General features: G+C 37.4%; 1 protein-coding gene across 1 annotated transcript in view; it reads right to left on the reverse strand.

Moving 5' to 3' along the window:
- Nucleotides 1–6,690: 6,690 nt before the first annotated feature.
- The window catches only part of RBM25 (RNA binding motif protein 25), a 47,857-nt gene continuing 40,287 nt past the window's right edge, over nucleotides 6,691–14,260 (reverse strand). Inside the window, exons 15-19 of the mRNA XM_070377589.1 lie at nucleotides 13,768–14,092; nucleotides 13,114–13,388; nucleotides 12,459–12,557; nucleotides 11,350–11,397; nucleotides 6,691–8,356 (exon numbers count right to left, since the gene is read on the reverse strand). Of these exons, the coding sequence (XP_070233690.1) occupies nucleotides 8,264–8,356; nucleotides 11,350–11,397; nucleotides 12,459–12,557; nucleotides 13,114–13,388; nucleotides 13,768–14,092 (840 nt within the window). The 3' untranslated portion in view covers nucleotides 6,691–8,263. The remainder of the gene's footprint in view (nucleotides 8,357–11,349; nucleotides 11,398–12,458; nucleotides 12,558–13,113; nucleotides 13,389–13,767; nucleotides 14,093–14,260) is intronic.

The following is a 14,260-nucleotide window of genomic DNA, read 5'->3' on the forward strand; positions in this document are numbered from 1 at the left end:
ATAGTAAGCTTTCAAAGCATGACTGTCTCATTTTTGTAATATCCAAATGTTACAGAGTAACTGGTGCACAGTGATTTGCCCTATGGTCCTTTGATTTTTTGCCATCTGCCAACTTTCCATTCAGATGTCTATAAAAACAGTACCAATAACTAACTCCTTAAGTAGCAGACCACACACATACACCTATCTGAAAGCTTGTGTGTGTTAGTCGCTCAGTTGTGTCCTACTCTTTGCGACCCTATGGACTGTAGGCCATGGGACTCCTCTGTCCATGGGATTGTCCAGGTAAGAATACTGGAGTGGGTTGCCTGTGCCCTTCTCCAGGGAGTCTTCCCAACTGGGAGATGGAACCCGCATGTCCTACCTCTCCTGCACTGGCAAGTAGGTTCTTTACCACTGTAGACACCTGGGAAGCCCCTTAACAATGAATCAGTTCAGTTCAGTTGCTCAGTCGTGTCTGACTCTTTGCGACCCCATGAACTGCAGCACATCAGGCCTCCCTGTCCATCACCAACCCTGGAGTCCACCCAGACTCACGTCCATTGAGTCGGTGATGCCATCCATCCATCTCATCCTCTGTCGTCCCCTTACTATCATGTAAAACAAAAGGTGAACAATGGAGAAATGTTCAAATGTACAGGTAATCAGAAAATGACATCAGTAACAGCACCTGGCCAGATGAGACTTTTTATTTCTCTTACATTTTCCCAAGATAACCCTCTGTATTCCTAGAGCATCAATCCCCAACTCCTTTCTCCTCCCCACCCCAATACATGAATGGATTTAAATAAGTTTTACACACTTTATATTTAAGAACAAAGTAGCATTTGTTTTTCCATTAACAGGGAATGTTGGTGAAATAAAAAGTTTGACACCCCCCCAAGTAAAATTTTAAAGTTCTCATCTCCCACTTCCCTCCTCAAACTTCACAAGGGTAGGAATGTTTGCCTGTTTGTCCACATATAAGTTCTGAGAACAATAGCTTAGCACATAAAACAGTTCTATACATTTGTTAAACAAGCATAGGCTAAAACCCATCCATCTGTGAACTAGTTCAATCTCTGTGAATGCAACCTGGGATGTAAGCAGAAAGTCTTAAAATGCTGGCAAACTATCTTAGGAACAAACAAAAACTTTGTGCAAAGATACTCATGGACTATTATTAATAGCAAAAATTGGAATGTTAAATGTCTTACAATAAAGTATGGTTCACCCACCACAGAATGCGATTGAAATTTATAAACATTATGTGTAACAGAAAATTTCTTACCCTGTTACATTAATAAACAGATCTTTAACAGACATTTATCCATATGGCAAAACACATTCCTGCAAAAAGGAAACAAGTGATTTTAAAAGCAACCACTGGCAGAATAACTGGACTACAGATAAATTTTCCTCCAGTATTCTGTATTTCTTCACCTTTTAAGGTGTACAGAAACCCAGAAAGCACTGAAGAACCAGTAAAAAGACACAGACTAGAGGAACAAGCTGAAACTCCAGTACTTTGGCCACCTCCTGCGAAGAGTTGACTCATTGGAAAAGATTCTGATGCTGGGAGGGATTGGGGGCAGGAGGACAAGGGGACGACAGAGGATGAGATGGCTGGATGGCATCACTGACTCAATGGACGTGAGTCTCAGTGAACTCCGGGAGTTGGTGATGGACAGGGAGGCCTGGTGTGCTGCGATTCATGGGGTCACAAAGAGTTGGACACGACTGAGCGACTGATCTGATCTGATCTGAGAGGAACAAGGCTAAAGTGACATCCCAGGGAAAGGTTGAAGTCAAGAGGGTGGCAGAGGATGAGTAAGTTAGATAGCATCACCGACTCAATGGACATTAATCTGAGCAAACTCCGGGAGATAGTGAAGGGCATTGAAGCCTGGTGCTGAAGTCTATGGGGTCACAAAGAGTCGGACATGATTTGGCAACTGCGCCAAGAGACCCAATAGAGAGCAAATGCCCAGAGTGTCAAGATGTAAACTATGGTGTAGCCTCTTACAAGAGCAGAGTCTCATTTGGGATTATCACCAGTCACCAGTAGAAAGTAAAGATAAAAACACGAGTGAGACCTAAGAAATGTTGGGATTCCCTGGTGGCTCAGACGGTAAAGCATCTGCCTGCAATGCAGGAGACCCGGGTTCGATCCCTGGGTTGGAAAATCCCCTGGGGAAGGAAATGGCAACCCACTCCAGTACACTTGACTAGAAAATTCCATGGATGGAGCCTGGTGGGCTATAGTCCATGGGGTCACAGAGTCGGACATGACTGAGCGACTTCACTTTTTCACTTTAGGAAATGTGAAGTGCACATAAAACTGTAAGCTAGTTTATGGAATCTCAAGTGTAGTGAAAAGGAAAAGGGAGGACCTAAGGTTAATTTCCTGTGTTTTTCAAAACTTATTCCAGACAGAAGGAAGGAAGAAGATAATGAAAATATCTGAGCAAGGCTCAAGAAATTACAAACTGTAGTTAGAAACCAGAGACAAGTGGAGCGGGAAAGGTCTTCTGAATAGAAAGCAAAGGTTCAAGATGCATATCATAAAATGGAGAGCTGGAAATGGAGACTATGCCTAAATCAAAGTTAAGATTTTGTTAACATGAAATTATTGGCCAAGTAAGGGGGGGAATCAAATAACTTCCACTCATTCATACCTACCTAACATAGCACTCGAAGTTTTTGTGTTTTTTTTTTTTTCCTGTGCCACACAGCATGTGGGATTTTAGTTCCACCACCAGGGACTGAACCTGTTCCCCTTGCAGTGGAAGCAGCAGTGTTACCGCCACGGAAGTTCCAGCACGGGAAATTTAAGAACAATGAAAAGTGCAGTGTTTGTGGTTAAGCAGTGAAGTTCAGTAAAAGAATGAGAAAAATAATAGAAGGTCCAGACTACCTGCAGTTGTGCTTTTGTATTTTCCCCAGAAACGTCTGAACTTGGGAGAATGAAACGTCTGAACAGATGACAAAAAAAAAAAAGAAAAAAGGTGGCAAAAATCAGTAGTAAGCAGTGAAAGATGAAGCAGATGGGAAATTCAGGATGCCAAACCTGTTAGAACTACTTGGGGAGAGGGGCTGTTCAAAGCTAGAAAGGCTAGAGCAGTCCATGAATTCAGGACCAAGGCCACTTCTTTACACTATTGATTCCAAGGCAAAGCAATCCAATTTATTATCACTTACCACATAGTTTGTCTTTATTTATACATTATTGCCCTATTTGCTATGGGATTAAAGTAGGATCTGGCTCCTTAAATTGAAACAGCTCAAAACGAAGGGTTGGCTTTATCTTACTCATCTTGTTATTTTTTAGTCTTAAATTCTGTATGACTGTCAATATTTTATTAAATCTAATTTCCTTAACAAAGAACCTGGACCCCCTTTATGAAGAAGACAACTTTGCCTCAAGAATATACTCAAAATGAAACTTTCACGTCTAGCTTTTCCACCCATGATAACAATCAAAGTTTTTAATTTGACAAGGAAAAAAAGTGAACCTTCATGGTTTCTAGTAGTTTTTCCTTTTGTGACAAGAAAAAAACAGGAAAAATTGTTTAGAACTATTTTAAAATTTACAATACTTTTGCTTCAAAGATTTGCTAAAAATGCTTTCTATAAGAGAACTTTTATTAACAAACACTTTCCTCTGCCTTTAGGGGGCTATTAGCAAGACCATACCTATCCAAAATAAACTTCTGCAATCAAAATACTAATCTTTAATCTGTAATGTCCATTCAATATTGGTAGCTATTAGCTAAATATGGCTGCTGAGGACCTTTAAATATGAATATTGCAAATAAAAAACTGGATTTTAAAATTCAGTCACACCTGACTTCTGAATACTTGAAATATGGCTACTGTAATTGAAAACTATTTTAATTTTAATGAATTAAACTCCACAGTGCAGACCTACACCATGAATTATAATCCAATATCCAGGCCCTCTAGATATCCAACATAAAGCACATCGTTGCACTGTTGCAGTGGGTAGCTAAGGCTGTGGGATCTGGGGAATTTCCTGACCACCCAGTGGTTAGGATTCTATACTTTCACTGTTGAGGGTCCAGATTCAGTCCCTGGTTAGGAACCTAAAATCCCATGTGCCATGCAGCACAGCCCAAAATAAACTTTGATTTGTAAGGTCTACATATTACCACCTCTGCTGAGAAACTTCCTCCTATATCTTGCCTCCCGACCTTGAAATCAGCGCATCAAGTCTGACAGTTCATATAGTGTACACTGTGTATCTATTAGTGATCTCATTTTTTGCTCCACCACTAGACTGTCAGCTTAGAGGGATTTTGACTTATTTATGTCTATCACTCCATCTAGCTTAAAACATGAATGGCACATATTAAGTGTGCCTCAATGGCAAGTATGTCATACACAAAAAGACAAAAGGGTTACCTAATAATCCAGCTACTACTCCGCAAGAGAATCTAGAAGTCGTTTATTCAACTAATACACGATGTGGCAGAGTAGGTAGACTTGTGGAGTGTCATTTAAACAACATGGCTTGAAAAGAATTTTTATTCATTTTTATATACAGAAATTATTTTCTTCCTGGATATTTTAGATTGCCATTCCTAATTTAGTCTTCGTGAGTCAAGTAATAAAAATGAAAGGCAAAGGACCTTTAAAGATGAAAATTACGCATTCAAATGCAAATAAAGATTTCAATAATTTAATATAATCAATTCAAAAAATCTAACAGTTTATCAAAATACTATATACCAAGTTCACCTTGGTTTCTAGTATGAATGTAATAGTTCCTGGGTTTAAAAATATGTGTGGGGAAAAAAAAAAACAAACTGTGTGTACATTTCCTAGTTTTCTTCCTGAAACTTAGATTATTTCTTAGTCTATTTGGAATTCCTTCTAATACCTTTTTATAGCTAGTGGCATTCACAAATCAATTTCACCATCTTTTGCTAAGCAAAACAATTTCTCAATTTCATATTAATAGAAGGCTGAAATATGACTTGGAAAAATGTACAACCATGTTGACATAAAACCTTTCAGCAGTTTTTGGGTAGAAAGTGGAAACATTCATAGAACTTATATGAAAGAGCTGGGTAAGTAAACTTCATATATACATTGTATAGCTGCTTGCATTTATCTAAATTTAAATTTTCTTCACATTAGAGAAAAAAATGATAATAGCATTTAGTCCAATTTGACTCGAGTTCAGTATTTTCTCAATTTGTCCACCATATCTACTATTCATGCCTGATTAGTACCTGAAACTGCACTCTCCACAAAATAATCATCAGCCTCTACTATCACAGATCAGGAAGTGCTCTGATAAGATTCAGAAATGAGTAACAACATAATCTTCTCTAAGATGTTCTAAGGCTGGCTGGGAATAAAGTCTCGAATATTGGAGCTATTCTTGGGCATCCTTTTGGAAGATTACTTTTATGTTCTTAATATAAATGATACCTATCATTTATCATTTGCCTCAAAAAGTGTTTTTAAGATATACTTAAAAAGAAAATAAAAAAAGAAAAAAAAATTAAGCTGCATTTATGCAGTCTGTTAGGACAAAATACCAGTACTGACACTGAACTGCCAATCAAGTAGTCCTTATATCACTTAGCACTGGCACCATGTGGGAGCTGGTCAGAAAGGCAAAGTCTCAGGGCCACCCTAGCCCCTGCTAAGTCTGCATTTTAACAAGATCCCCCTGGTGATTCAGGCGCATGTTAAAGTTTGGGAAAACCACTTTCTTCCTGTTGACAGATGGACACATATAAAATTATTTTATTTACAGGGTCAAATGCAGAAAAAGCATATTTGTTTCCTAGCTGCCACATCAGAATGGCTGTCAAGACTTTCATGTAATTTTATAACAACTTGAAGGGGCAATATATAGATTAACTAAGGGTTCCAATTTGAAATTAATCTATGGACAAATGGTAAAGACAACCCAGAAAGTTCAAGCGATTTAGTAAACATTTTCTTAAGTGTAATATTACTGACACTAGAATGTGCCAGCTTATTCTCATGCTTATACATGGTCGGTTCTTTACATACAAACCTGAAAAATTCTGAAGATCCTGAAGTTTAAGCTTTGTGGCAAAATCTGACTTGAACTGACATTAAACAATTAATGTAGCAGTCTTTAACTCAATGATCAGTCAGATCAGATCATTTGCTGCAGAAATGTTAATATATAAATCTGGGATCCTGACACCCATCTCACTGGAGGTATTATGCAGTATATGGTATGTGCCCTCAAGAGCTTCACATGAGGGCCCTTTTAAGGTAAATATGATTGAAAGATCAGAAGAGACCAAAGCGGGGAAAATTAAATCTACCTGAATAAACTTCCATGCTAATGCTGGCTAAATAAAACCAACCTAATATGATGTCTCAGAAGCAATAATATGTAAGAGAAGATAGAGAGGCATAATAAACTGCTCGAACAAGGAGTTACACTGGGGGATTAATCTGAGAAAAGACTGGCAAATTAATTTGTAAATGGCAAGGAACATGTTTCTACAACTTTCCCTTCAGAAACTACAACTTAAAATATTATAACACTGAAAGGGGCTATATCTCCATAGATGTCTAGATTAATCCAAAATAAGGGAAATGGCCTCTTCTCATCTCCAGGTACTAATACTTAAAAATCCAGTCCATCAAAAATTCAGCCCATATTTTCAAGTTAAGTTTCTAGTATGCACCGCATAATTACAACATGATGCCATTTATTTAACAAGACTCTGAAAGAATGAGTCCCCAAGATCAAATATATACATTTTTAATATTTGATATATTTACATAATGGAACCATGCACATCATGGTTCAATGTTAAGAACAGTGTTTTCAAATGTCCTCTTAAGATGTAAAAAAAAAATCTTGTAATTCAAGTTCAGTTATGCTTTTTATGTTTTGTTTTTTAACACACCCCCTCAGTCTTTTTAAAAAATAAATACTCAGACATGGGAATAGCTGCACCTAATTTCTGTTAAGAACTGTTTAAAACTTGGTACATTTTTGGGTAATTTTGCTCCCTGGTGAAGTCCTGATCTATAATAAAGAAAGCCTCATGTATATCTCTAAGGACACGATCAGTACAGTTTTGAACATTGATGAGCAGAGACGTAAACAAGGTGTGTGCCTGCATATACACACACAAGATATAAACCCCTGACAGACACACATGAGTGGTAACTGCTTTAAACGACTTACTTTATCCTCAGAAATCAGATGTAAACTTTGTAAATTGCCATGCTAAATTGCTACAGTATTTTGTCAAATGTTTTCTAGCCTGTAAAATTGCCTAATTTTATCTTTTGATAATTTTAAGATTTTTTTTCATTTATGGTTTCTGAATGAAGCTTTCTTTTTTAAAACAAAGGGGTACATTAAAATTAAACTAAGGATCAATGAAGTGCAAAAAAATGCATAAAATAAAGCTCTCCAGATTCTAAGGATCTGCCTCATTTCTGAACAACGAAATCGGGGGGGGGGAAACCACTATGATTCACACTCCCTTAAGGAGAGGCTGACACAGCCAGCTATCAACAGAAAAACCCATTTCATTCAATAGACTGTTACTTGCCACAAGAGAATACCATGCTCTGGGAGAGTAATAACCTAATTATCCCAGACATCTGGATTGGCACAATACCAGGTTTCCTTTACAATTCTATTCTTGAATTAGGAAATGTTTAAGGGAAATTTCCAAAGCAAACTAGGAAAAAATAAGACTTTTATACATACACTCACACAAACACATTCATACAGAGATACAGTAGGAATGGATTGTCTGCTAATTTCCACACTCTAAATCTCATGCCATCATGAGGGCCTGCCATTTTTGATCAAGGAGGTAAGGGTAATAGGTATGACTGGTTATTTTTTAAATTTTAAATCATTCATGTTGGTGCCTGTACAGTTCAATATTAAGTGCAATTCTGCATAAGAATTGGGGAGTCATTTTAATATTTACAAGAAACAAATCAGCAGAACAAGATTATATCAGATAGGGTGTGTACAGTAGCTGCGGCTTATAAAACATACCAGTAATTTGTACCTGGTGAGTATAAAGAGAACCATGGTAGGATTCAGATGTCTTTACAACCAAGGGAGTACACACAGCATCAACAAATTAGAGGACAAAAAAATTCACATTTTCTACATTAAAAAAAAATTACAGATCTCACAAATGTCTTTGAAGACAAAAAAAAAAAAATGAAGTCCTTTGAAGGATGGGAAAGAAGAAATCTGAAATGGAACTCTTAATGTAAAAGAGTTTTACTTCACAAGACCAATTTTCTTGGCTTCTGTTTCATATATCAATAATCTCCACATCTTGACTATAAAAACTTCTGCTTCTTCATCAAGTACCTAGAAAAGGAAAAACAAAAAAGCCAGTTACACGTGTAAGAAAAGCAATCACCAGCATCTCCCAACAAGGCAAATGGAATAAAAAAGGCTTTTCTCTACGAACAAGCATTTACTTTATTTATACATGTCTTGAATAACTATTTCCTAAGGAAATCATATGTTTGTTATAAAGAATATAGTCATTCAGACAAATTAGTTATATAATCACCTAATACTTAGTACAGAGTATCTCACTTACCCTCTCCCCAAGAACCTCATAATCTTAACATTTACTGAGCCCTTATTACATGTAACACTGAAATATTAAATGAGAATACATCTGGGATACAGTAAACAAAATAAACACTGTCATTCCCAAGGGACACAAGACTACTGAATAAATAAAAGGTCCTTTCCCCTTGGCAAATCAAATGATCGTTTTTTTACATCTGTGTCTCCTTTGCTGCCCTGCAGAGGGCTAGGGTGGGGAAGGAGGTGCGGCAGGGGGGTTCAGGATGGCAGGGACACATGCATACCTGGAGTCAGTGTTAATGTATGGCAAAAATCATCACAATATTGTAAAGTAGTTAACCTCCAATTAAAATAAATAAATTAAAAATTACTTGGGATTCAAATCCCACTTCTCCCTCCTACCAGTTACATACTCTTGGTTGGGATACTTAATTACAGTGAGTCTCCGTTCTCTTATCTGAAAACGGAGGATACAGTAGCTATGTCATACTGGTTCTACTATGGGAATTAAAAGAGACAGTATGTACCAAGTGCTTTGAAGAGTGCTTAGTAAGTACCTAGCACAAGCCAGAAATTTGATTTTTCTGAAAAATTTCCCAGCATTTCTCAGTGATGACAAAAAAAGAACTTCAATCAGACATCCACGAGCTAGACTTAACCTATAATTTAAAAATACCATGCTGCAGGAATTCCCTTGAGGTCCAGGGGTTAGAGGAATCCTTGTTCCCACTGCCAAGGGCGTGGGTTCAAACTGTGGGGTCCCTCAACCAAAAAAAAAAAAAAAAAAAACTTTGCTGCAATACTAACGTGGAATTGTACCCTGGACATAATGGCACAAAAATGCAGCCAAAGTTCATTAGCTTACGTAAAATCATGAAGGTACAGTCTGAGAAAGACTGCTAATTATTATTTGAGCTGAATATTCAATCTCACTTATTCAAGAAATATTTAGAGGGTCCATGAGCTATCACCATAACGAGCTGACAACACTAGCCCAATTGGTTTCCTCCCACTATGATCAACACTGAAATAGAAAATAATCAAAAAAACGTGTTTAAATGGTAGTTTAATTATACTCCAAAAATCAAACTATTTCAACCGATCAAAATAGTGACATATGCCATCTTCACCAACAGTAACTATATCCTTGCCAAGGCAAACCAGAACACTGAGTTTTTTTCTTTTTGGCTGCACATCTTGTGGCATCTCAGTTCCCTAACCAGAGGCTGAACCTGGGGCTCTTGAGAGTGAAACTGTGGAGTCCTAACTACTAGACTGCCAGGGAATTCCCTGTTTTTTTTTAATTCCTTAACTCAGGAGTAACTACAAAGCCCTCTCTTTACCCGAAAGATAACTATAAAGAAAGGCTGGAAGGCCAAGGACATTCTACCCTTAAGGATCTATTCACATTTCTCCTTTCATCTGAGGCTCAGCATTACAAAACCAAAAGCTTTTCACAATTTTCCCCCCAGGAATTTTAAATAGATACATTAGGCTAGCTAGGCTGCAGAAAATTAATGTTATCTGGCTTTAAACATCATTAAGTGCTTAAACATGTAATATCTTGACTTTAGAGCTCCTTTTGGTTAGGCAACCCCCTATGCCACTCCCTGACAACTTTAATTGTAGCTCAAAATAAAAGTTTCCCTGATCACCTATCATCTCGTACCATGCTTGACATTTCTTCCTTCCTGGCTCTTCTTCCCATTGCTACGTTCCCACTCAGCCCTTTAGACTCTATTTCACTTTATGCTAACCATCCTCAACTGAAAACCTGATGTGACCCCTGAAGACCCTGACAGTCTTGTGGCCTTCTGAGGAAGTTCCTCACTTTCAAAGCTTTAAGTCTCCACAACAGAGGGAAAGTTGCTGGATCTTCACTGGTTCTCTCCTCGTAAACAGCATCTCCAATGACGTTCATAACACCTCACAACACCACCCCTTCACTCCAACAGCAGCTGTCTAGGAAATACCTAGTCTTTCATCTACATTAAATGAGCACTATGGCAGCTGGTTCTTGTATTTCTCTCCAATCCCAGTCCCAACATGCAGCAATTTCAATTTCTATGTGTTATAACCCAGCTTAAAGTTTGTTGATACTCTAAACAATGACATCTGTTCTGCCCCAGAAACTTCCATGGCCATACTCTGCATCTTGCCATTATCTGGACCAATTCACCACTTGTATTCTTTGAACTACTACCAACCCAACAGACACCTGTCCAAGTAACAAAAGAGTTACACAATCTTTAAGCCTCAGTTTAGATGGTAATTTCTGTGATGATTTCTCTAACTACCCTCAACACCTAACTGCTCTACCTCCTCTGCCTCCATTATTTTTTTACATACACCCATTATATTAAATATGTTGTCATATCAATATTGGTACACCTGTGTCCCTGCTAGTTCTTTAAGGGTAGTTATTCCATCTTTTTGTGCCTTTAAGCACACTGCTCTACCTAGTTAACACTTAATAAATGTTCTCTAAATGTATGAAATAGATTCAGAATTTATATTTACACACACAAACACTAAAGACAGGTGAAGGAAGAGACTGATAAAGAAAACTTTAACTCTACTGATGTCTAATGATATCTTACTGTGAATACCTTTAACCTCTCAATGCATATTCAAATTTTAATTTAGTCCTATAAAGAGTCTAGAACCAATACAGGTTCTAGAAAGTCAATCAAATTCAGAGGAGCAAATTTGATTATACTGATCTTAAATTAAAATATAAATAACAGTAAATTTTCTCTTACCATGGCAACATCATCTAAAATGCTCTGAGGTGAACTATGAGCCATAACCTAATAGAAAAAAAAAATTAATGTCAATTTGAAAATAAAACATTAACAATACGATAAAAGATTTTTTAATATATCCTCAAACTAGTATGAAAATTTCTTTTGACTGAAGAATTTTTATATAAATTTCTAAATTTCCAGAATCTCTCTCTTTTCAATGAAAGTTTGACACTAAAACGTAAGATCTTAATCACTACATATCTGTCTTCTAATTCAAACCCAGACTTACAAATGTTTATGCTACAATAATCACAAGTGGAAAAGATAATTTGCTATTCCTGATGTTAAAGGAGCAATAATGAGAGAAAAATAGCATTTCCTTAAAATGCAATTAGCTCTTCCTTTGTAGAAATACAGTGCTTCTCCTGTAACTATCTTATTAAAGGTAAGACTGGGCCTTCAGAGGACAATGAAAGGATGAGGTATCTCCTGGTGGTCAAAAGCATGACTTTTACAGGCTTGGCTCTACTGCTTATTATGTAACCACGGTCAAGACACAATCTGTCCCCAAGTCTCAATTTCTTCATGTACTGAATGGGGACACTGTTAGAAACTTACACTTCCTAAGGTTCTTGGGAGGTTTAAAGAAGATAAAGTTTTGGAAAATGCTTAACACAGGACTTGCCAGGAAAGAAGCCATGCACACAGTAATCAGTCAGTTAACACCACTGTTATGCTATGAAGGACACTGTTTTGCTTCTTCCCAAAGAATGGATGACTAACAAAAAACTGACATAAGTGACTGGCTGTCTCCACTAAACCTCAACTGTACTTCAGCAACATCCTAACCATTAAGACAAGAAGTTGGTGACAAGGCATTCTTGGGGTAAGGAGAGAGCAAAATTGGTAGTAGCCAGCAACTGTGTCTCCTTTGACCCTCTGAAATGAAAGTACTTGGTGTGGGGTCTCAAATTGTATAGAGGGGTACACTTAAGTGGCTATGAATCTTGTAATTAAAACTAAATTATCAATGACCTGTCCCAACAAAAAATTCAATTTACAAAGTCTCTAACATTTTAAAGTATATAACAAATATTTGGAGGTGGAAAGAGTAAAAGACTAACCTTAGAACAAACAAAATCAACTAACGTAGCTTCTTCTTCACCTATGTATTCTATGATTTTTTTATTAATCCATGGTCTAATTCGTCGTTCCATCAATATCTGTCAAATAAAGCATGGACACTAAGTTGAAGAGCTTTTTATTACACTCACTTAAAAAGCCTATATAATCTCTTAATTTTTTCTTAAAGCTAAAATATAGAGGAGTAAGATCATTCACAAGTTGAAGTAAAACAAGTATGTATAAGGATACAATTATTTGCTTCTCATTTATGAAGACTTCAAGTACCACTAAGACTTTCACAATCATGTGTTATCATTGACTGAGTCTCAAGACTCTGAGCTTCCCTGGTGGCTCAGACGGTAAAGAATCCGCCTGAAATGCAGGAGACCTGGGTTCAATCCCTGGGTTGGAAAGATCCCCTGGAGAAGGGCATGGCAAAACACTCCAGTATTCTTGCCTGGAGAATCCCCATGGACAGTGGAGCCTGGCGGGCTACAGTCCATAGGGTCACAAAGGGTCGACCAAGACTGAGTGACTAAGCACAGCACATGTCAAGGTTCTAGCCACATTATCACCCTACTTAAACTGAGTTTATGTGCTATATTCAGAACCAAAAACTTGCCATAAAATGATGAAATACAATTTGCTACTCACGGAATCCACAATAGACCAATCCAGGGGATAAGCAAACAGTTCAGGTTTGGCTGTAGGGATTTTTTCAATGAGACTTTTAATATGTTTGCGCTTTTCTTCAGTGTTTACAGTGCCTTTGGCAGCATTCTTATCATCTTCACCATAATCCAAGGGAACCAGTTTCCTTTTCCGGGGTACATCATCACTGTCTTCATCCTCAAATTTGTTAAAAACACTATCTACTGGGAGCTTCTTTCTTTTCACAGAATTAGGTTGACCAGGACTATTGGAAGCACCTATAGTAAAAACACTGTATTAGCACAGCAACTTAATCTTCAAATGTTACACTATACAACCCACCATCCCTCAAACGCAGTGTAAATGTACTTCCACAAATCTCAGAGAAAGATCCCAACTGTAAAAAATAACTCACTACTCACAAGTGCTAGAAAATTTAACTTTTCACTTCTTCTCAGAACTCGAGGCAGCTGCAGATATAGGAGCACTAGTAGAACTATGAAAACAATTGTGAGCTAGAAAGGCATTTTTAAATAATCTTTTTCTATCTACCTATCAAGCAGCGCATATTATTTTTCCCTTAAGGCAAAACTGAGGTAGTTGTAAGGGGGTGGGGAAATGAAGGAAAAAAGGAAGGAAAAAAAAATGCTAACATACCCAGTTTAAGACTTAGTCCTATTTTTGGCCTATGCTCTTCGGGTTGTTGTTGATCTGGTGAATTTTCATGAGGAATAATAATACCACAGGGAGACTCATCCCCAGGAGTGTTGGGAGTTGCATTGCCACTGGCAGAGGAGACAGATGGGGCAGAACTGATGGGCCTCAGAGTTGGTTTGAGACAAGGTTTTTGCTCTGGCTCCTCTTCCTCTTCCATGGGTTCCTCACGTTTTTCTTCTTTTTCTTGCTTTTCTTCTTCCTCTTCCTCGGATTCCGGTTCTTGCTTTATCTGTGGTTGTCTGCGCCTCTCAGCTTCTTGTTCCATCTAAAAACCCAGAAAATAACCTGGTTAACTGAAACAAACCCAACTATCTTCAGTTCAACCAACTCTATGTTTTACTTACATTTCACAAAACCTCTATTTTTCTTTTTCACTAGGAATAAAACATTGCCTCTTCTATAATCAGAATCTGTAAACCCCATAGCATATATT

The sequence above is a fragment of the Bos mutus genome, chromosome 10 (genome assembly GCF_027580195.1).
Source record: "Bos mutus isolate GX-2022 chromosome 10, NWIPB_WYAK_1.1, whole genome shotgun sequence".
Taxonomy (NCBI): Eukaryota; Metazoa; Chordata; class Mammalia; order Artiodactyla; family Bovidae; genus Bos; species Bos mutus.